Source organism: Juglans regia, unplaced genomic scaffold (genome assembly GCF_001411555.2).
Source record: "Juglans regia cultivar Chandler unplaced genomic scaffold, Walnut 2.0 Scaffold_700, whole genome shotgun sequence".
In the NCBI taxonomy this organism is placed as follows: domain Eukaryota; kingdom Viridiplantae; phylum Streptophyta; class Magnoliopsida; order Fagales; family Juglandaceae; genus Juglans; species Juglans regia.
Window position 1 is genome coordinate 1694 of NW_023361869.1, and position 23903 is coordinate 25596.

General features: G+C 38.2%; 1 protein-coding gene and 1 long non-coding RNA gene across 3 annotated transcripts; one reads left to right on the top strand and one right to left on the bottom strand.

Annotated features, from left to right (window-relative positions):
• Positions 1–1794: 1794 nt before the first annotated feature.
• Positions 1795–5369, top strand: LOC108994251. 2 transcript variants are annotated; one of them, XR_001996662.2, is made up of 3 exons: positions 1795–2101; positions 2983–3123; positions 4017–4909. It is a non-coding gene; the product is annotated as an uncharacterized LOC108994251 (long non-coding RNA). The 2 variants fall into 2 exon arrangements; XR_004799488.1 differs by lacking the exon at positions 1795–2101 and adding an exon at positions 4956–5369 and having other exon boundaries at positions 2111–3123; positions 4017–4165.
• A 5344-nt stretch (positions 5370–10713) lies between these two features.
• LOC108994245 (UPF0481 protein At3g47200-like) lies at positions 10714–11988 on the bottom strand. Its single transcript, XM_018969379.2, has one exon. The coding sequence runs from the start codon at positions 11986–11988 to the stop codon at positions 10714–10716; it is 1275 nt and encodes a 424-aa protein (XP_018824924.2).
• Positions 11989–23903: the final 11915 nt, after the last annotated feature.

Here is a 23903-nt window from a genome sequence, read left to right on the forward strand (position 1 = left end):
CGTCCATGAATGATCCAGCCCGGATGTTGTCTATCATCTCATCCATATCATCAACGTAATTCTCACTTTCATTAATTGTATCTTCATCACCGTCTGACGAATTCACATTCCAATTTTCACTCTCCCCATGAAATATCCAATCTGTATAACTTGGATCAATACCTATTGTGAATAGATAATCTTTGACTTCATTGATTGGTAGGAAAAGGTTATTATGGCATCCCCGACATGGACACCTGAAAGTTGTTCTTCCAGATGCATGGGCTTTCACCATTGTGAGGAGTTTATTAATCCCTTCACCATATTCATGTGACGTGAACCTGTTTGGCATGTGCATCCAAGTCTTGTCTATTTGAGCCTCAATTGATTTTCAACTTTTTCAACCAAGCACATCTAAAATTATATAATTATGCATGTTGATCAAAATGATTAATTAACAAAGTTCAGAACAAGGAAATGGTATCAAACATATTTACGTTAAAGTGACAAAATTGGATTTTGTAATGTTACAACCATCATTGACGATTTAGTAAGGTATGTCTCTCATATCAATATGCATGGACCATTTTATTTGGGAAATGGTATTCACAATTACCTATACCAGCATATTTACGTTAAAGTGTCATAAATTCATATCCAAAATATTCATGGAAAGCATAAAAGAGTATAATAGTGAACTAACTAGAGAAGCATGCTGAATACTCAAGTTTATGTATTGTTAAACTATGGAAACAACGTATAAAAATCAAGAACAAAAAAAAAACATGAATTAATTTATTTCACCCTTTATATAACCATCACAAGCCACGTTCAAAATTGGCAACAAACAATGGTTCTTCGTGCACCCAAAGGCAAACTAACATATTTAGATGGATTTGGGTCTTTTCACTCCATTTTATTGATAAAAACTAACCACATTACCCACATTCGTTGGTTAACCCCTTCAACCTCTGTAATTTCAATGTGAACCAAAATCAAGACTAATGTTCAATAGTGCTGTCCTAAGTTATAAGAAACAAATAATTGTGTGGGTAGTTCGGATTGGGGAAAAAATCTGTTCCAAGCACAAAATTGGATAGTTGAAAAGTGTGGGTTCAAAAATGAACAGCAAAATATATACCGTTTAACATACAACTATATATACGCTTATATATAAGAATTAAACGAGCTACGCATATATATATATACTGGTAGAATTATTATATGCTTATATATAAAATTTAACAGCAAATCTATCGGACAAGAGAGCTTACTGAAGGAGGTGGCGCACTGTAATGGGCTGGGTACGGCGAGACGATGGTGGGGCAGTCCAAAAATAGAGGGAGAGGCTGGAGTAAGAGTTATAGAGAGAGAGAGAAGGAGAGAGAGAGAGAGAGAGAGAGAGAGAGAGCAAGAAGCAGGGAGATCAGATGGAGGAGATCAGACTCACAGTGACGGTGACACGATGGCGTGGCAATAGAGTCACGGTGCAGGAGCGGCAGCTACGATTACACAGAGAAGAGATGAGAGAGAGCAACGAGTTTGGGAAGACAAATCGGGCAAAACAAATTGTACTGAATGTATTACGCTGTCATTTTGGTTGCAAATTACATATATACCCAACATATAACGGCATATTTAATATCCCCATAGCAAACCATGTGGAAACGAATTGTATCTTCAGGGGTTTTAGCGGCAACTAAATACTGCCTCAACAAAAATTTTAGTACTCGGGGAATCAAAAATTCGATGGTGCATGTTCATTTTTATAAATGGGTCTAATTGCGGCAGCCCTATATCGCCTAAAATAATTTTCCTTTACCGCGATTATACTCGCTGCTGGCATTGACATCACCAACTCACCTATTGCGGCGAATTTTACTCTCTGCGAATCCTAAAAGGTTTGGCGACTGCGCAAACTACCAGATATAAGGTTCTGTTGCTGCAGAATTTTTTGCAGCGATTAATAGTCGGTGCAAATAATAGTCTTTGGCCGCAATTGACTAGTCCCTGAGAAACAAGCATTTGTCAAGCACCAAAACTAGCTCTTGAGACAAAATTGTTATCCCAGCAAGATAAATCGCCGCAAAAGACAGCGCCTCCGCCCTCCAAGCCACTCTTTGTATGGTTCTGATAAGTCTCTGTCTCCCTATCTATTTCTCTCACATATCATTCCTCTCTCTTTGATTCAGTCTAGCTATCGGGGTTGTCGGAAGACATGCCACAGCCAGTGGAGCTGGATTCATCGGCTCTCACTTAGTTTTTGTGTTTATTCATGATTTAAAGATTTGACGCAAAAGGGATAGGTGCTCTAAGAATTTGGACCCTAGATTTGATTTTTTTTTTTTATTAATTTCAGTTTGGTTTAGGTTAATGTGGCAGAGCTTGTGCTTGTTTATTTCCTCTTTCACTCATTTGTTTCATTGGTCTGATTTGCTTGTTTCCTTGTTGGGATTATAGTGTTTATTGTAGTGATTATAGTGTTTGTTCATTATCCAATGGTAATGCTCTGAGTGTGTATTAATTTACAAGAAAAGATAAATAGTTTTCATTCTTTGGTTGTTTTCGTGTTGTATGTGGTCAATTTTGTTGGAATTGAATCGAGCAAGTATCAATTTTTTCCTTTTATGATAAAGTACAAAATTTTCGGGCTCTAGCTGAGAATAATGATGTAAATGTTTTTTCCCAAAACTGTTGAGATATTTTCCTCGAATATCATGATGGTCAATTACATGCTTGGATATGAGACCTAGATGGAACTTATTGGTGAAATGATATTGGTTCATACAACCCCAAGCTGTTGGATGATTGTATTTACCGATGTTTTATATTCCCAAGCTTATGGTATTTCTTTATGCAATAGACTTCTTTTCTAAGTTGGGTACTTGATATTTCTTTTTGTAAGCTATGCAGTTCATATATTCCTTCATGTGATTGATTGTTTTGTTATCATTATATGCATACCGTTGTTATCCCCCTCTCATGAATTCAATGGAAGTACAGATGTTGGGGTGTAGGACAAGGGGTTTTTCATTTACTCATGCTCTATTAGGAATCTCTGCTGATGAGATTCACCTTTGTGGAGATGCAACTGCTATTCCTCTTATCTAGGAAATACTAACAGTGACTGGTGATGAGGTTGAGGTAATTTCTGTGTAATTTTGAATCAAGTACTTATTCTTGTTTTAGTTCATAAAGAATATACTAATGCTACTTTACTTCTCCAGTACACGGATGAGATCTTTTTATTTCCTGAGTTTGATATATCTTATTCTAGGTGGTGTTTTTAGTGAATTGTTCTACTGTATCATGCCGGTATGATTTTGTATATATCTGAGTCAGAAATTTTGGGAAATGCCAAATTTTTACATACTAGAACTAGCTCATAGTTGGATAATTTTGTATTTATTTTAACTTATGGCTGAGGAACCCTTGCTTTTAAAGGTCAACAATACTGTCGGTTAAACCGCAGAGATAAAGAAATGAGAAGTATCAGTAAACTAAAAGACTATTGGTTGCTTGCTCACAAGGAAGCAACCGATAGTCTTATAAATGCAATTACAAATGTTGTTCTTGTCTTGAGACTTACTAGTGACAGGTAAATTACTTGTCTTGTGACTATTTAGATGCACATTACTTGACATGGACCATGTGACTTACTAGTGAGCTAAATGGTGCAGGTATATAGATATGATTATTTTTGTGGAATTATTTTTGTGCATTCTTAACTGGTTGTAAGAGAGGAAAGTAGAAGACATACATATATTTCTTCTACATACACTTGTTCACGCATTTGTAGATTTTTAAAAAACTCTTTATTGATCGCATTTTGTTGTTTCAATCTCTGATTCTATGAGGCAGAAATCGTTTAGATTCATATCAGCTTTCCTACTCTTAGACTAAGATATGGTTTCCTATCCAAGGTCTTATATCATCATACTGTTACTGTACTTGATGTTGAATACATGTTTTTTTGAGGTAGAAAATGTTTTAAAATGGCTATGTGGTTGTGCTCAAATGCCTTGATGTCTTCACAGGTAATGTGGATCTCTCTGATCTTCTTTCAAGCATGGATGATCAAATTGCAAAAGCAAAAGAGCAGGCACTAAGCAGGAAGGATATTTTGGACAAGGTTGAGAAGTGGAGATATGCAACTGAGGAGAAATGGCTTGAAGAATATGAAAGGGTAAAATGCAGAAATTCAATCATTCTATTAAATGCCAATCCATTTTCTGTGGACTAATAGAACCTTATAGAACCTGCTTCTTCCACTTATTCTGCTTTTATTTTTGAACTAAATTAAGCTATTACACGTCTCCCAAATAGATAAAGTAAATGCAATTACAAATGTTGTTCTTGTCTTGTTTTGCTCCTCTTTTAGTATTGTGGCATTTATGTTTTGACTTATTAACATGACTTTGAATGGTTCCACTATCTTGATCCAAGCAGCAAAAAACCCATCATCAGCTTTTTGTGCCTTTTAGAGCGATCAATTGATAAGTCAAAATATAAAAGAGAGCCATCTAGTTTTACGAACTTTTTTTTTTTGGTTTTGTCGAAATTTTTTTCACTTGCATGAATCTTTCTAGCGATCACATATTGCAGGAAATAAGTATTTTTGGCATTAAAGATCGTCGGATATAATATTTTCTGGCAGCATAAAGTCATTGGGAAAAGTGCTAATTTTTTCAAGCGAAAATTAACCGGGGTTATCTACTTTTTACTGGCAAGATTTTTGGATTTTACCGGTGAACTCTTTTGTTGCAAAAACTCTATTATTTCTAACTATTCCAAAATCTCACCGGAAATAGGCAGTTTGAGCGAAACAATTGCCGCTACAATGCGGTAAGCAAGCATTTTATAGCCGGAAAATGTTCTTTTCCGGCTAATGTTATGCTTTTTCTGATTATTCTTGTCACCGAAAAAAAACCATTTTTCTTGTAGTGTAAATAAATATAACTAAATTGAAAAAATAGGGTAAAGAATGACCGGTCCAGTCCAGTCCCTTTCTCACGAAACAGAAGATGAATGCAAGGAAAATAAGCATGAAGACACTGCACAAGTACACCACAGCATGCAGAGAACACCATGCAACAAGCAAGTTGATGAAAAGCACAATGCAGCAGATGAAAAGTGTAAAGCACTGGCACAGAAAAGCAAAATAACAAAAGGAAAGCATGGCACGACAGGTCAACCTTAAAGACTGCACTGATTACACACAAAAGCAAATAAAGTGATGAAAAGCAATGTCAAGGAAACAGATTGCAGTAGATTGCTTGTAAAACAGTAGAAAATGTAAAGTTAACTTTAGGAATTTTTGCTTCTAATCTTTTTGTTTTTCTCCTTCTGTGATGTGTATATATATGTAGCAGAACCTTGTATCATTTTAACTCAAGGAAATGAGAATTAGTTTTTCTCTATATTGAAACCTCAGTTCGAATTCTTGTTGTTCCTATTTCATTTCTAACATGGTATCAGAGCAAGCTATTTGTCCTGTTGTGTTTGCTTAAAATCTGCAAATAAATTTAATCTCTTGAGCCATGACTTCTTCCTCTTCCTCTTCTCCTGTTTCCATTGCTGAGGACCCAAGTAGTCCATTCTTCCTACATCACAGTGACAATGCCAATACTGTCATTGTGTCACCCCCATTAACTGGTTTGAATTATATATCTTGGAGCAGGTAATTTCTGCTCTCCATTTCAATCAAAAACAAACTGGGCTTCCTCGATGGCACCATCAATACTCCTGAGTTGTCAGATCCCTCATATGTGTTGTGGTTGAGATGCAACAACATTTTATTAGCTTGGATCTTAAATTCTGTTCCAAAGGATATTGCTTCTAATGTATTTTTCATGACCCCAGCTAAGCAAGTTTGGGACAAACTCAAAGAAAGATTTGCTCAACCTGATGAAACTCGAATTTATCACCTCCAGCACAAGCTCAGTAGCATTGTTCAAGGGCACCTCTCTGTAAGTGATTACTTCACACAACTTAATGCTATTTGGGAAGAACTACACAGCTATAGACCACTTCCTTGTTGTTCTTGTGGAAAGTGCACTTGTGATGCCTTAAAAACTGTTGGTGAGGCCAACAAGGAGAATATGTTTTTAAGTTTTTAATGGGCTTAAATGATAGCTATGATTCTGTGAGGGGGCAAATCATTTTACTAAGTCCCTTACCTTCATTAGACAAGACCTTTTCACTAATTTTGCAAGAAGAAAGACAAAGGCAGGCTAGAAATACAGCACTACCCATCTCAGAGTCATCTGCCCTTTTAGCCTACCAAAATGTTCCCAAGAAAAGGGAAAAATTAGACTTGATTTGTCACCACTGTGATAAGGTTGGACATACGAAGGATAAGTGCTATAAATTAGTAGGATTCCCACCAAATTTTAAATTTACAAAAACTAAATTTGGAAGTAATCCTACTGCATAATATTCTGCAAATCAAGTTGCTGCACAAGTTGTCTCATCACCTCAGGAAGCACCTGCTCCAGCTGCTTCTCAGTTGAATCTCTCTCAGGCACAAGCATAGCATCTCATGGCTCTTGTCAATGCTCAATTTCCTCAGCTAAGCTTGGGACAAACCAAACCAATTTTGCCTACTCCTGCTTCTGCCAAAGCAGACACTATTGAAACCAGCTCTTCAAACACACCCTACTCAAACTTAGTAGGTAATTATCACTGCCTCACCACTCTCTCATTACCTGTTAAACACTTCCATCCCATGAACAATGAACATTGCTTGTTAAATCAGCTCAGTTCTATAAATCACTGCAAACATAACTCACCTCCTCAAAATGAACAATCTGATGGTTATAACACACCATGGATCATGGATACAGGAGCCACTGATCACATGGTGTGCTCCACCTCATTTTTTGACAAACCCTCTTCTTGCATACAAGCCTTTGTACAACTTCCTAATGGTACAAAGGCTCAAGTTACATACATAGGAACAATCAAACTTTCAGAATCATTAATCCTGACTGATGTCCTATGTGTACCCTCGTTTACTTTCAATTTGATCTCAGTCAGTAAGCTCACTCAAAGACCAAATATATGCCTATTTTTCTCAAATGATTTGTGCTTCATTCAGGCCCTCTCTTTATGGATGACGATTGGACTTGCTAAAGTCCATGCTGGCCTATATTATCTGCTGCATTGTCCTCATGACAGCAACATCAACCCTCCTCCAACTCTCTCAAATCAAACTCGAGTCAATCAAGCTGCCACACAACAAGATTTTGATCTATGACACTTTAGATTAGGACATTTATCTTCACAAAGGATGAGTTTAATTCATTCTCATATTCCTAATGTAAAGTCCAAGGACCATTCTCAGTGTAAAATCTGCCATTTGGCTAAGCAAAGGCATGTTTCTTTTCCTGCAAGTGTATCATCTAGTTCACTCCCTTTTGACTTAATACACTGTGATATATGGGGACCATATTCTCAAGCCTCACTTCAAGGTTTTCATTACTTTCTAACCATTGTGGATGACTTTTCTAGAGTGACTTGGATTTTCCTGATAAAACTAAAATCAAATACAAGATCCATTTTACAATCATTCTTCCAACTCATAGACACTCAATTCAATAAGAAAGTAAAGAAAATCAGGACTGACAATGGTCTTGAATTTGACATGTCAAACTTTTATAAAGATCATGGCATTGTCTACCAAAAGTCTTGTGTGTATACCCCTTAACAGAATGGTGTTGTTGAGAGGAAACACCAACGTCTCTTAAATGTAGCCCAAGCTCTTCTCTTCCAAGCTGCATTACCCACTCAATTATGGGGAGATGCAGTCCTAACAGCTGCATACATCATCAACAGAATACCCACACCCCTTCTTTAAAATAAATCTCCCTGTGAAATACTCTTTTCCTCACCACCTTCATATTCTCACCTTAGAGTCTTTGGATGCTTGAGTTATGCTAGCACCAACAAGCACCACAGAACTAAGTTTGAGCCACGTGCTAAACCCTGCATTTTTCTGGGATACCCTACAAATGTCAAGGGTTATAAGCTTTATGACATGGAAACTCATTCCACATTCATTTCCAGAAATGTCATATTTCATGAATCTGTCTTTCCATTCCAATCTCCCACCTGCATTCTTTCTCCTCCTCTCTCATTTCCTCAAAATCTGGTACTCCCACCTGCACTACCAGATGACACACTCTCACCCACTTCCATGTTACAACCTGTCCCAACAGATGACTCACCTCCACCCAATCACATCTCACAAACCATCTCACAATTTGAAACACCTCAGCCCCTTACCTCCCTTGATTCACCTCCTCCTTCACCCCAACAACATGAGTTGCCTATCACCCAAACCCTTCGAAGATCCACTAGAGAAAGGCATCAACCTGCCTATCTCCACCAATATCACTGTCAAACAGCAGCCTCCACATCTTCTTCAACTCTTCACCCACTCCACCATCACTTGACCTACAAACATCTCTCCCCATCCCACTAGTCTTTTTCTGCTTCCCTTTCATTATTTTCTGAACCATCCTCCTATAGTGAAGCTGTCAAATTCAAGCATTGGCAGGATGCCATAGACACTGAACTCAGTGCCTTAGAAGAGAACAACACTTGGACTGTCACTTCTCTTCCCCCCAACAAAGTTGCAATTGGTTGCAAATATGTCTTAAAAGTCAAGCTCCAATCTAATGGATCACTTGAAAGACACAAAGCAAGGCTTGTAGCAAAGGGATACACTCAAAGGAAAGGTTTTGATTTCCAAGAGACCTTTAGTCCAGTGGCCAAGCTCACCACAGTTCGAGTCTTTCTTGCCTTGGCCTCCATTCAAAACTGGTTTTTATCTCAAATGGATGTTCATAATGCTTTTTTACATGGGGATCTTGATGTGTAAATTTATATGGATTTACCACCTGGTTACCACATTCACAGAGAGCTGCTTGAGGGGGAGAAACTGGTATGCAAGCTGAATAAGTCCATCTATGGACTTAAACAAGCATCAAGGCAATAGTTTTCGAAATTCTCCAATTCACTCACTGCCATTGGTTTTAGTCAATCCAAATCCGACTACTCTTTATTCACCAAAGGGAATAAAAAAGGAGCCTTCACAGCACTCTTAGTTTATGTGGATGACATCATAATAGGAGACAATTCTCAAAGAGAAATTGATCTGCTCAAAGCTCACCTCCATGGAAAATTCAAAATCAAGGAACTTGGACCCCTCAAATACTTCCTAGGACTAGAGATTGCAAGATCATCAGCTGGGATAAATGTTTGTCAAAGGAAGTACACCCTTGAAATCTTGAAAGACTCAGGGTTACTTGGCACCAAACCTGCCTCCACACCTATTGAGTTAAATCACAAATTGAGTCATACCACAAATGAGATCCTACAAGACCCTACAACCTATAGAAGACTCATTGGAAGACTCATCTACCTGACCATTATCAGGCCAGACATTACATATGCAGTAAATGTGCTGAGCCAGTTTATGGACAGACCATCACAAGCACACCTACATTCAGCTTATAGAGTCCTTAGGTATCTAAAAGGTTCTATAGGCCAGGGCATCTTTCTGTCATCAAAGTCATCTCTACACTTGAAAGCCTACAGTGATTCTGATTGGGCTGCATGTCCTGAAACTAGGAGATCACTCACAGGTTTTTGCATTTTTATTGGGGACTCATTGGTAGGTTGGAAATCAAAGAAACAAGTGACTGTTTCTAGGTCCTCAGCAGAAGCAGAATATAGAGCATTGGCCACTACAAGCTGTGAAATTGTTTGGCTCCTTGGTCTGCTAAAGGAACTCAGCATTGACCATACACAACCTGCTCTCTTACTCTGTGATAACCAGGTAGCCATCCATATCACAAAGAACCCTATTTTCCATGAGAGAACTAAACATATAGAACTGGATTGCCATTTTGTTAGAGAAAAGGTTTTGGCTGGAATCATTTGTCCAAGATGGGAATACTCAATATCTATGCCCATCTTGAGGGGGAGTCTCACGAAACAGAAGATGAATGCAAGGAAAAGAAGCATGAAGACACTGCACAAGTACACCACAGCATGCAGAGAACACCATGCAACAAGCAAGTTGATGAAAAGCACAATGCAGCAGATGAAAAGTGTAAAGCACTGACACAGAAAAGCAAATAAAGTGATGAAAAACAATGTCAAGAAAATAGATTGCAGTAGATTGCTTGTAAAACAGTAGACAATGTAAAGTTAACTTTAGGACTTTTTGCTTCTGATCTTTCTGTTCTTCTCCTTCTGTGATGTATATATATATGTAGCAGAACCTTGTATCATTTTAACTCAAGGAAATGAGAATAAGTTTTTCTCTATATTGAAACCTCAGTTCGAATTCTTGTTGTTCCTATTTCATTTCTAACACCCATTGGAGGTTTAGTCCGGTTCAGGGTGGAAAAACCTGGAATGAAGGCTTTCGATTCGGTCCCAAAAACACCCTCCGAACCAGACCGAATTCACCCCTACTAGGTACCCATCATTTAATCAGCTGTCATTATTGTGAGGAAAGAAGCAAAACACAAAAACATAGATTTTCTTATAATTAATTTCAAAATCAACCTCATTTGACATAATCAATTCATTCTTGATACAACACTAAAATACAACTCTAAAGTGAACAACAATAGTCCTTTCAGTCCTCGAATGACATGGAAGAGGACCTTGGAGTGACCAATTAAGCAACAATTTCTGATAAGATAATAAAAATGCTAGCTAGCGTTTCATGGTATACAAAGTTTGTAAGAAAGATAGAATCAATAGGATAATAGCTGCCAATGTCGAAAGCATAGCCCATGGAGTGTTGAAATAATTACGCACAAGCACAGCACGCCATCTAGGCCATCTACGTTGGCAATATCCATTCACTTTCTTGCAAAGTCTTCCATAATAGAATGTTTTCAGATAAGAATAATGGTAAAGCTTATTGAAGAACTGTACTGCATCCTTTCGATTTAACCAGCTATCAATAATCTCATTCTCACAAAGTATATCCATGTCTTTTCTAGTGTTAATAAGGTTGCCTATGAGTACGGCGTAGGAACTCAACCTGGACTCACAATTCGGGTAGCATTGTTCAAAGCAAATAAGATTTCGAAAAACAGTTTCTGTGGTCTCTTGGCTAAATAATGGAGGAATTTTGAGAATGCCATCGTTGAATTCTACATCCAAGATGCTTTCAGATGTACCCTTCACGAGTTTAATTCCTGCCTCTACAAGGGCCGTGGCAGAAGGCATGACTTCCCAATACTCTGAGTTGCTCTCTTCCTCTTTAGATGATGAAACCAACCATTTTCTAAGCAGGTCAACAATATGCTTGACGCCTTCGAGAGGCAAAATTGTGGTAGGTGGTGGTATGGGTGAAAAAGTGCTCCCAAAGAATCTAATGGCAAGTAGAAGTAAAGCATCGTTGTAGGTTTGTTGTATGGTCGCGTTGAACAAACGCTCGAGTACAATCCAAGGTACTTGGTTTTCTAGTAATATCAAGTCATGGTATAGAAATTGAAGCATACAAGACGTGGAAAAAATAGGGTCATCTTGTTCTCTAAGCTCTTCATAGGCCTTCTTGCGAAATAGCTCAATGATAAAACAACCATCAAGTACCAAAATTTTCACAAATTCTTCCGGAGTGTATTCAATTGGTTCGGCATAATACTCACGAGCCTCTCTTTCCACATCTTTGATGGAATTGACTAAATCTATTACCCTTTTCTTCCTTGTATCTGGAGACGATATTCGAGTGATAAGACCATGCAAGTACATGACTTTGAATTTTTCTGTGGATCTCATGTTTGGATGGCCATGGTGTATAGGGCCAAGAGAAAATGCATCTGGGATAAATGCTGTTTCATTTTGCCTGTAGAGTAGATTGGGAATTTTGAAGATGCAGCACTTCCGTGACCCAAGCAAATCATGGGACTCCGTATCTTCAATTAATGAAGATGCCAAGCCTTCTGTATTGATGGTAACACTATCTCCAGTCACAGCCATACTTTGATTAATCTATTTCTTGGGAATGACAAGAGTAAGGAAAAATAAGAAGAAAGTCAATTGACATGAATAAGAGTGCATCCCGTTCCTACAAAAATGAGTTTTGCTAAGTCCTTTTTCATTTTTGTATGAGCATCCAAAAGAGATTATTAAAGTCAGCGGAATGTAGATTTTCGTAATGATCGTGATCCTTAGTTTTGTATGCGAATAATATTTGATGATATAATTTTAAAATAATTAAATTACATTTTACATAATAGGGTAAAAGTGAGATGAAAGAAAACAAATAAGGAAGCTTAATTTACCCTAGCTAGTACATCGAAGATAATGACAAATAGGAAGCAGATTCAGTAGCACATAGCTAGCTAGTACATATATAGCCAGGAAAGTTTGAGAAGGGGATAATGGATCTCTAACCTTACTAAACTTTCAGCAGCACCAGATCTAGCTTTGAGTTTGGCACCATAAACGTAGTATAAATCTGTCACAAGTGATCGAGGAGCTTCACACTAACACATACAAGATCGAAGATGATAATAATTGAATTAACAAGATTCAGTAGTAACAGCGAAAAAAAATAGATAAGAAGATGATGGAGGCCGGAGCTTCACCTGAGAATCTCGAGTTGAGGCCCCGTTTTGAATTGGAGATTTTGGTTCGCTAATCTTATATTTGTCTCGTCAAGTGCATGTATTATGGTTGCGCATGGAGGACGTGCCACTGTCAACAAACGTGCATGTGCGAACCACTTCAAGGGGAAAAAAAAAAAAAAACACGTGACTACTGACAACGCAAACGCCTAAGTCAACTTTTAAGCCTGATTCATTTATTTTCCCAACAAGCTTCGAAGCATCTAAGAACGTGGCAGCTTTGATAAGAGGAATCGTTCCGCACAGTCAGATCTAATTTTTGTAGGGATCTAGGATTAGGTCGTGACCTAGTTGAGTTGGAATGAACACAAATTAAACAGGGTTTGAAGGATTTTTGAAGATGAAATTTGGGTTAGCAATGAATGGCGGGGTGGTTGCCATCGAATGCCTCCACCAATCGATGTTGTTGGAAGTGATGACAAGGCCATTTTGTGAGGTTTTATATATATATATATATATATATATATATATATATATATGAATGATATGATGGGTAGAACTGGCTTGTAGAGCACTGGTATTGGTTTCTTCAAAAGTTAATGTATTTTCAAAATTTGAATAAATGTATTCATTTTGGTTTTTTCAAAAAGTAAAAACTTGAACTATGAGTTACATTAATTTTAAGCATATCTTCAAATATGAAGATCTACTTTTCATCTTCAAAAATAATATTTTATTGTAAAAATTATCCAAACTACTTTACTTTTCAATTTTCATTTCCCACGGTTTTTACTTCCCCTAAACGCCCTTTCACTTTCATTTTTGTATTTAGTTTTGAAATATGTGAATAAAAAATATTATTATTAATTAACATATAGTTAGTGTAATTGTAAAATATGAAAAAAATTAAAAAATCTTCTTATTTAAAAAGTAATATTATATTATTATTTTGACTAATTTAATGTGGAGTAATGGCAAGAGAGGTTTTGGATTTATGACAAATATGTACTTTTAATCAAATTTTGAAGATGTCTTTTGATGAATTCTGTAACACCCGAGTCCAGCAACAAGTCGTTTTCAAAATTGTTGTTTTTGGATTTATGCGTATGAAGAGCCCAGTTAATTTTCAAGTATTATTTTGTTTTATATATTGGTTGAGGGTCCAAATTGTATTTTGGCCGATAACGAAATTTTTCATGGGTTTTCTATTTTAATATTTTCCTTAAATGTTTTTGGGTCGGATGAAAAATCTTGTTATGCGACGATGATTTTATGGAACAAGTATTTTTCTTTTGAAGTTGAGTTGAGGCCCAAAACTTAACGAAAAGGCCCATGCATTAATCCCGATCCAAAACGTGGGCCGTTTGTATATATATTTTTCTTTTAGCTATAGAGCCCAGGCCCGTAAAAAAAAAAGGTCCAGTCTTCACCGCGCATGGCTTCAAGCCGTTTCCTTTTTCATGCACGTTCCTCCCTTCCTCTTATAGCTCTTATATAGGTTAAGCATTCTCAACCCTAAAATAAGTGCCCCTGCCCTCTTTTCATACTCTCAGCCTCCATGCACGAAGCTGCCAGCCTAATTGCAGTGAACCCATACCCCACTGCACGAAACCAGACCGCCCAGAACAAAACCACAGTGATAGCACTGCTCAGCTATGGTGCAGCACCACAGCTCCTCCACAATACTGCCTTGCACTACCATACCTCACACAGCCTCATTGTCCTCTATTTTAGCCTCTCGAAAACAGAGCAATTTCACTAAACCAACTCACCACCCGTAAGCCACCACCCCCCACCTGTTGCCACAGCTACAAGCAACGCCGACGCCCCAGCCACCTGTGATCTACCGCTGCCCAACCACCTTGGCGTCGCCGTATTGCTGTTCTCTCAGTGAGTTTCACGTGCGGTCTCTTTCTCCCTCTCACAACTTACTCTCGCACTCCCTCCCGCTCATCTCTCCCTGCCTCTCTCGCTTTCGCCGCCCAGCGTAGGCAGCTTTGCCATCGCACGCCCTCCCCAGCTCTACAGCGCGCCGCCACGGTATTTCCAGCCCAGCCGTCGCACGCGGACCCTAACTTCTCCTGGTGTAAGCATTGCTGTCGCTACTTCTATTATTTGTGTTTCTATTTCCGTTCATTGCTAGTTTTTCCTCATAAGTTGTGTATATATATATATATGTAAATTGTTTTTCTGTGATAAGTGTGTATATATATATATATATATATATATGTAAATTGTTAACCTAATAGTTGAGTACTATTACCAGTTTGTTCCAGATATATGTTTTCGGTTGAGTGTTCTTTTTGGATTTTTGATTAAATGGGTTTTGTTTTAAGTCTCATATAATATTATTTTTGTGTATGTAATATATTAATAATATTGTTAACTAAAGCAAGTAAACCTATTTTTAAGAGAGGAGTTTTTCGTGGCGTATTCTATAAGATTTTTAAAGTAGTCAAAGTATTCTATTAATTTATAATACGTTGTTAGTATTTTTGATGTTTTAAATATTAGTTTAATTGAGTTCCGTAATTATTTTAATACTTGTTCGATTAAATTTCTTATTCGGTACGAATTCAATTAAGTGGATATTGATGGTTTTAGAAAATGATGGTATTTTAGGAATTATGAGAATTTTAGGTTTTGAGGATTTAAAATAGGTTCCTTTAGCATTTTAGGTTTAAATAGGGGTGGGCTCCGACTCCGACGGAGTCGGAGTTGTCATTTCCGACCTCCGACTCCGACAAAAGTCGGAGCCAAAGTTCCCCTCCGACTCCGACTCCGAACGTAGTCGGAGTCCGATTCCGATCGGAGGTCGGAGCTCCGACCTCCGATTGGAACTCCGACTGGAGTTCGGAGGGAGTTCCGAATGGAGGTCGGAGCTCCGACTCCGAACTCAATTTCAGATTTTTTTATTATTATTATTTAAATTTTGTTGTTCAATTTCGTTTCAGATAGTGGGCAACATATATATTTTTTTTTAAAAGTGAACCATCTACAAATATTTGGTTTATTCAAGAGTTTTCAATAATTTAAATATTCGTTCTGATTTTGTTACTGAATTTTGATTATATCTTTAATTTGTTTTATGTCCGCCTGAAATTTAGCATTAAAAGTGCTCATGACTCATGAGTTGAAAATTACACAAATTTAAAATTTTATAGAAAAGAATGATGGTACGAATTTGTATAATTCGATTAATTTCAGTTGGATAATAAATTATAAACTTTTGAGAGAGGATGGATAAGTACTAATAGAAATTATAGAATAAAGAGTACTTATCCCACGTATTTGCTCGGGATATAAGTACATAAATATAACTATATAAATAGTTTAAAAAGTAAATAACATGTATGATGCAGCCATAAGTTATAACAGTTTCATTTATAACGTAATAACAATATGACTCAGTCTTGAAATATAACTACATAAAAATTAAACACGGGTTTCACTCAAACCCCAATATTCCATTGGTCACGCCTGAAATGAAGATAGAAAGTAGCAATCAATAGATGAAAAAAATTAATAATAAAAAATTATATACGGTAAAAGAATAGTTTGATTCTTACCAAGAAAGGAGGTTCTCTCAACTCCATCCCAACTCTCAAGTAGCGTCCGTTCCAAACTCTCAATCATCGGTAATTATGTTAGGGTTCACAATTAGATCTATAAAATCATAAAAAGTAGAAGTTAGAAACATTAAAAATAATTAAATCATCATTTAAAAGCATATAAACTTACCCGATTCAAGCCTATAGCTCTCGGCATCAACGCCAACGGTATCTAGTCCAATGGGCGTTTCACTTATCCAATTCTGTGTGCAAACGAGGGCCTCCACGGTTGACGGTGACAATGAACTCCGATAAGCATCCAACACGCGACCTCCAGTGCTAAATGCCGACTCTGAGGCAACCGTAGTGACAGGAATGGCTAGCACATCTCGGGCCACACGGGAAAGGACTGGATACTTGGTGGAATTAACTTTCCACCAAGTTAATAACTGAAATACATCACTAGGTGCCTCGACAGCTTCCATAAAATATCGTTCAACCTCAGATGTACAATGCATAATATTCCTTGTTGACATGAGTTGATGATACTGCCGTATGACACGATTGCCTCTAACCCCTACAGATGGGTCAGTATCACCTGAGGAAACTGTCGATCCTGTCGGCCTCGAATGTGAGGAGCTACCAACTGCGGATGAAGGCTGAGCACTAGTACTGTAGTGATGATATAAGTCATCAACATCACTTTTTAGCAATCTAATAAACTCTCCAGCCTTCACTGCCCCGAGGACGGAATTTACCCAAAATTCTAGAACGGCCAACTTAACTCGGGGGTCAAGGATCACAGCCACAAATAGCAATCTATTTATCTTCTCAATATTCCCCCAATATTTATCATATTTGATCTTCATCCTCGTAGCCATATCAGATAACAATCCAGCAGAGTCAGTACAACTATTTTCCAACTGGAAGTGAAGCTCCGAGAGCTCACTGAAAAATGAGTTCGCAGTCGTATATTTGGATCCAGATAGTCACATGGTTATCTCATAAAAAGTTCTTAAAAATTCAACAAAATAACTCACACTGGTCCAATCATGTGCGTCTGGCGCACCGAGCCCCTGTCCTGCTGGCTCCAACAAAGCATACCTCAGGCCCCCATCCTCGACCTCCATCCGCTCGAATGCTTTTTGGTACTTCTGTGCCACATCCAACATCATGTATGTAGAATTCCATCGAGTCGGAACGTCCAAGCACAGCATACTAGAACATTCAATCTTCAAATCTTCTGCTATTGCCTTAAACTTGGCAAGCCTTTGAGGGGAACCCCTCACATATCGTACAATGTTGCGGACTCGGGTTATGGAATCATGAACCTCTTTTAATCCCTCAACAACTATGAGGTTAATGATATGAGCACAGCATCGAACGTGAATAAACTCGTGGGCCCAAATGACATCATCTCTCACCGTCGTGTTCCGTTTAAACCAATCAATTGCTGTTTCATTCGCACTGGCATTGTCAACTGTAATACACAGCACTTTTCGAATTCCCCAGTCCTTTAAACAATCATCCATCTTCGCCCCAATGGATGCACCTTTATGATCCACAATTTCTTTAAAACCAATAATTTTTTTATGCAAAATCCACTCACTGTCAATGTAGTGTGCTGTGATACACATGTAGCAGACGTTCTGTATGGAAGTCCATGTGTCAGTCGTAAAAGACACTCTCTGGCCAGTGGTAATAAACATCTTCCTCATCTCCTCCTTGCCCTTCGCATGCCTCTTCATACAATCTTGCATCACTGTATACCGTGATGAAATGAGAAATCGTGGCTCAACAAAATTTAGAAACTTTCGAAAGCCTCTTTTCTTGACTGTGGTAAATGGCATCTCATCAGTAATTATCATCTCTGCAAGCATGTCCCTCAACATCTTCTCACTGTATTGAGGGATGACCAATTTCTTAGTCTGTGTACCATCAGTGGCTGTAGAAGTTTGGTAACTAAGGTTGGTCTGATCAGTGGCTTGCAATCCCTTCACTATCTTATATCGTTGGCAACCATTTAGATGTGCTATTAACACACTGGTACCTTGCTTCTTCGAATGGCATCCATAAAGTGATCCACAGTAATGGCATCTTGCCACTGGGTTCGCAATTTCACCAGGAATTTTGGTGAAATGCTCCCATGTCGACGACCTCTTTTTAGAAGGTCGTGGTGGTTGATCTTGCTCAATGGGCATCTCCTCTTCCTCGTTGAACATATCTTCATCCTCTATATCAACTGGGAGTGGGAGTCGACTACTCGCACAAGATGTAGCTGCTCTAGATGTAGCTGCTCTAGATGTAGCTGCCCTAGATGTGGCTCTAGGGGTGGAAGTACCCACCGGTGTAGGAGTTGTAGCATTGGCATCCGCCACATCCCCTTGTGGACGATCATCTCCACTATGTCTAGGATCCATATCACAATCAATGAAGCTGAAAAAATTAAATTAGAAGCAAAAAATTAGTTTAAAAATAAACTAGGCTATTGTATTATACAATAGGACATGTATTATTGTATCATAATAATACATGTATCGATGTATTATTACATTGAGGTTCGGTTGATGTGCGCTTGACTCAGACGAACCCATCTAGATGGGTTCGCTCGACGTGCGCTCGAGCAGAAGCCATACAGAGAGGTTCGCTCGACGTGCGCTCGACATAGCGCTCGAGCAGAACCCATCCAGAAAGGTTCGCTCGATGTGCGCTCGAAGTGGCGCTCGAGCAGAACTCATACAGAGAGGTTCGCTCGATGTGCGCTCGACGTGGAGCTCGAGCAGAATCCATCCAGAGAGGTTCGCTCGACGTGCGCTCAACGTGGCGCTCGAGCATAATCCATACAGAGAGGATCGCTCGACCTGCGCTCGACGTCGCGCTCGAGCAGAATCCATACAGAGAGTTTCGCTCGATGAGCGCTCGACGTAGCGCTCGAGCAGAACTCTTCCAGAGAGGTTCGCTTGACTTCCACTCGACATATCGCTCGAGCCAATGTTCAATACAACGTGCGCTCGACTTGCGCTCGACACCTTGCTCGAGTGCAAGTCTTCAAAACAATGTAAAATTCATGTTTTTGAGCGCAGTGTTGGGGACTATATTGAATATTCAATACACAAGAATCACAAGAATCACAACTGCTGGCTCCAATTCATAAGAGACGTGCTTGAATTAAATTTAGGACTCATAAATTTAGGGCTCACCGTAGGTGGAAGCTGAACAGAGGGACGGCGGCAGGGAGGAGCAACGACGAACGGTGTTCTGAAGAACGCGAGACGGAGGGTTCACTGGTTCATGCACTAGGACGGGAGACGCGAGAGAGAAGTGAAGGAGGAAGAAGAACTGAAGAAGTGAAGAAGGAAGAAGAAGAAGTGAAAAGGAATAGGAAGTGAGGAACGAGTTGTTCTGAAGAAGAAGCCCCTTCAAGAAGGAACTTCCGAACGACGCCGTTCCATATTAAGTGGAACGGTGTCGTTCAATAATTTTTTTTTAAACCCAGCTCCAAAATGACGTCGTTTTGGAGCTGGGTTTAAAAAAAAAAATTCGGAGTCGGAGTCGGAGCTCCTTCGAGCTCCGACTCCGTCTCCGACTCCGAATAATTATTCGGAGCTACTCCAAATTCCGACTTCGAATTCCGACAACTCCGACTCCGTCGGAGTCGGCATCGGAGCGGAGGTCGGACGGAGTCGGGATTCTCGGAATTCTGCACACCCCTAGGTTTAAATATCGAAATACGTGGTTGATTAGAAATTTACGAGAATTACGTGATTATTTTATAGGTGACGATTAATATTTTTGTTCGGCACTTTTGAGGAAAATTTTCGAAAGCTAAGAAGTCCAGATAAGCGGGGTTCCTATGCTAGGTTTTTATACGAAATATTGAGACCGAGGTTGACGTTCAAAGAACTCTGCATATTTTGTGATGAAAGGAAAACTTAAGAAAAACCAACCTCGGTCGTTTATTTGCATCACTCATGAAGTCTGTACGAAAAAAAAGAAAATATTTCTGACATGCATTGTGTAGACATGAGCAATATTTGACATGTTTCTGGAATATGCAAAAAAGTGAATATGATATCATTGAGATTTTTATACATGTGATATGAAATGATTTGGATTTGTTTTTGATCAAATAGAAATGATGTGAATATGTTAAGCACGTGTTTGATATGATATGGACATGAAAACCTTTGGCATACGTATCTGTTTGATTCTGATTCTGGGTATGGTTCTGATATGATGATACTGGTTCACGTGATATGGTTGGTACCACCATGATATGATATGGTATGATATGAGTGCACCCACTTTGGAAACAAAGTGGTCTTTTTACGTGTTCTTTCCTGTGTGCACACTCCGGGCTCCGAGATTGAAAAAGGGGACGTTCACCATATGACACTACCTGGTTTGGCCACCGGGGATAGCACAACCCTACCACGGGAGTTAAACATGGTATATGATATGATACGGTATGATATGATAAGATGAAGATGTTCAGTTATGTTATGCCAAAGTGTTTTTGAATATGGAACGGATCTTTAAATATGAATTGTTGATTTTGAGTATGAAAAGATTGAAAAGTCGCTCTGATTTTCTGATAATACGTTTTTCTAAGATATGTATATAAAAATAAAATTTTTTGTTTCTGCATATTGAAATTTCTGAAAAGGCTCGTGTTTACATACTAGTATATGTTCTTTACTTACTGAGTTGTTGATAACTCACCCCTTATCTCCACAACATTTTTTAGATGATTTGAATATTCCAGTTGAGGATCAAGAATATGGAGCATAGGTAAGAGGAGTTAAGAATGATGGTTTAAACATAGAAGGTTTACATGAGTATTGAGGATTTTTGTTCAGTAAGTTTGTTGCGATCTGATGATATGATTTGTTGGGAGGTTGGTGTTTATTAAGACTTTGTATTGTCTTGGATTAATTATATTGGAGTATTTGATGTGAATTAATGAGTATTTTGTGAGATAGAGAAAAATTTGATTATGTACTATGTGAATGGAAAATGATTTTTAGGCGACATGAGTTAACTCTCCGGACCCTCAGGGACGGGGCGTTACGAATTCAATGTTAATGCTCTAGCTTCCTTGTGGTATATCTATAAATCTTTTAACAGTGACGAGCCGGCATTCTAATGGAAGTTGGTCTACGAAATCTGAGATTTTGAATATCTGTGGGCTGGGAAGTTGATTCAGATTGGAGGTATGGAAATTTGTGAACGATAAGAGATGATTTTATATTTTTTTAAAGTTTTAGAATCCGGCAACCTTTTGGAATATATTCTCAGACGTTTGAGGTCTTAGATTTTGTGGATTTTAAGAATTGATCTTCATGAGATTTTTTTAAGAGATCTAAGGCTTTAGATTTTTCAAATTTTAAGAAATGGTTTTCTTTACACTTGGGGCTTTAGATCAGGTAGGCTTACTTTGTTGACTATAGGTAAGAATCTTTTATAAGATGTAAGGTTTAGATTTTTGAAGGTGCACATAAGTTCAATTGTAAGACAAGTTTGAGGTTATACAGAGTATAATATATGTGGTTTTGGATATCTATCGATTTAGGAAGTAATTTCATATTTGATATATGCAAATTTGAGAACTAATGGGAATTTTTCAGGGTTTAAGGTTTAGATTTTTGGTTGACTTCGTGGAACGTGTTTTGATTAGGAACTGGAGGTTTAGACTTGTGATATTGATGTATTAGAGTCTACATACAAGTTGGGAGATTTTGCGAAATTAAATCTGGTGAAAAAAAAAAATGTAGGGACTAGTAAAATGTGGAAGTTAGTTCTTTTTAGATGTACTTGATTGGGATACAATGTGTTTAGGACTACAAGTTGTTAGAGTGCGCAACGGAAGCGTGGCTTTGGTGACATGTTAATTTGGGAATCTATTTTGCTATTTGTATAAGGTTCATGGATTATGTGGAGACTTCATAATTATTTTAGGTTTATAATTATTTTGTACGAGGTTATTACAATATTGGATTGATAGAATTTTAAAATGTTAGATTCAACAGTATAATCGAAGATTATCATAGGCATGGATTGGTTGTGACAGATAAATATTTAAGCTTTGTTTGAGGTACTAGCAAATTTTGAGGACGAAATTTTATTAAGGGGGGGAGAATGTAACACCCGGGTCCAGCAACAAGTCGTTTTCAAAATTTTTGTTTTTGGATTTATGCGTATGAAGAGCCCAGTTAATTTTCAAGTATTATTTTGTTTTATATATTGGTTGAGGGTCCTAATTGTATTTTGGCAGATAACAAAAATTTTCATGGGTTTGCTATTTTAATATTTTCCTTAAATGTTTTTGGGTCGGATGAAAAATCTTGTTATGCGACGATGATTTTATGGAACAAGTATTTTTCTTTTTAAGTTGAGTCGTGGCCCAAAACTTAACGAAAAAGCCCATGCATTAATCCCGATCCAAAACGTGGGCCGTTTGTATATATATTTTTCTTTTAGCTATAAAGCCCAAGCCCGTAAAAAAAAAAAGAGGTCCAGTCTTCACCGCGCACGGCTTCAAGCCGTTTCCTTTTTCATGCACGTTCCTCCCTTCCTCTTCTTTAGGTTTTATCTGTTTCCTCTTATAGCTCTTATATAGGTTAAGCATTCTCAACCCTAAAATAAGTGCCGCTGCCCTCTTTTCATACTCTCAGCCTCCATGCACGAAGCCGCCAGCCTAATTGCAGTGAACCCATACCCCACCGCATGAAACCAGACCGCCCAGAACAAAACCACAGTGATAGCCACTGCTCAGCTATGGTGCAGCACCACAGCTCCTCCACAATACTGCCTTGCACTACCGTACCTCACACAACCTCATTGTCCTCTATTTTAGCTTCCCGAAAACAGAGTAGTTTCACTAAACCAACTCACCACCCATAAGCCACCACCCCCCACCTGTTGCCATAGCTACAAGCAACGCCGACACCCCAGCCACCCGTGATCTGCCGCTGCCCAACCACCTTGGCGTCACCGCATTGCTGTTCTCTCAGTGAGTTTCACGTGCAGTCTCTTTCTCCCTCTCACGACTTACTCTCGCACTCCCTCCCGCTCATCTCTCCCTGCCTCTCTCGCTTTCGCCCCCCAGTGTAGGCAGCCTCGCCACCTCATGCCCTCCCCAGCTCGACAGCCGCGCCACCGCGGTATTTCCAGCCCAACCGTCGCACGTGGACCCTAACTTCTCCTGGTGTAAGCCCTGCTGTCGCTACTTCTGTTATTTGTGTTTCTGTTTTCGTTCATTGCTAGTTTTTCCTCATAAGTTTTGTGTATATATATTTGTAAATTTTTTTCTGTGATAAGTGTGTGTATATATATATGTAAATTGTTTACCTAATAGTTGAGTACTATTACCAGTTTGTTCCATATATATGTTTTCGGCTGAGTGTTCTTTTTGGATTTTGGATTAAATGGGTTTTGTTTTAAGTCTCATAAAATATTATTTTAGTGTATGTAATATATTAATAATATTGTTAACTAAAGCAAGTAAACCTATTTTTAAGAGAGGAGTTTTTCGTGGCGTATTTTATAAGATTTTTAAAGTAGTCAATGTATTCTATTAATTTACAATACGTTGTTAGTATTTTTGATGTTTTGAAATATTAGTTTTATTGAGTTCCATAATTATTTTAATACTTGTTCGATTAAATTTCTTATTCGGTACGAATTCAATTAAGTGGATATTGATGGTTTTAGAAAATGATGGTATTTTAGGAATTATGAGAATTTTAGGTTTTGAGGATTTAAAATAGGTTCC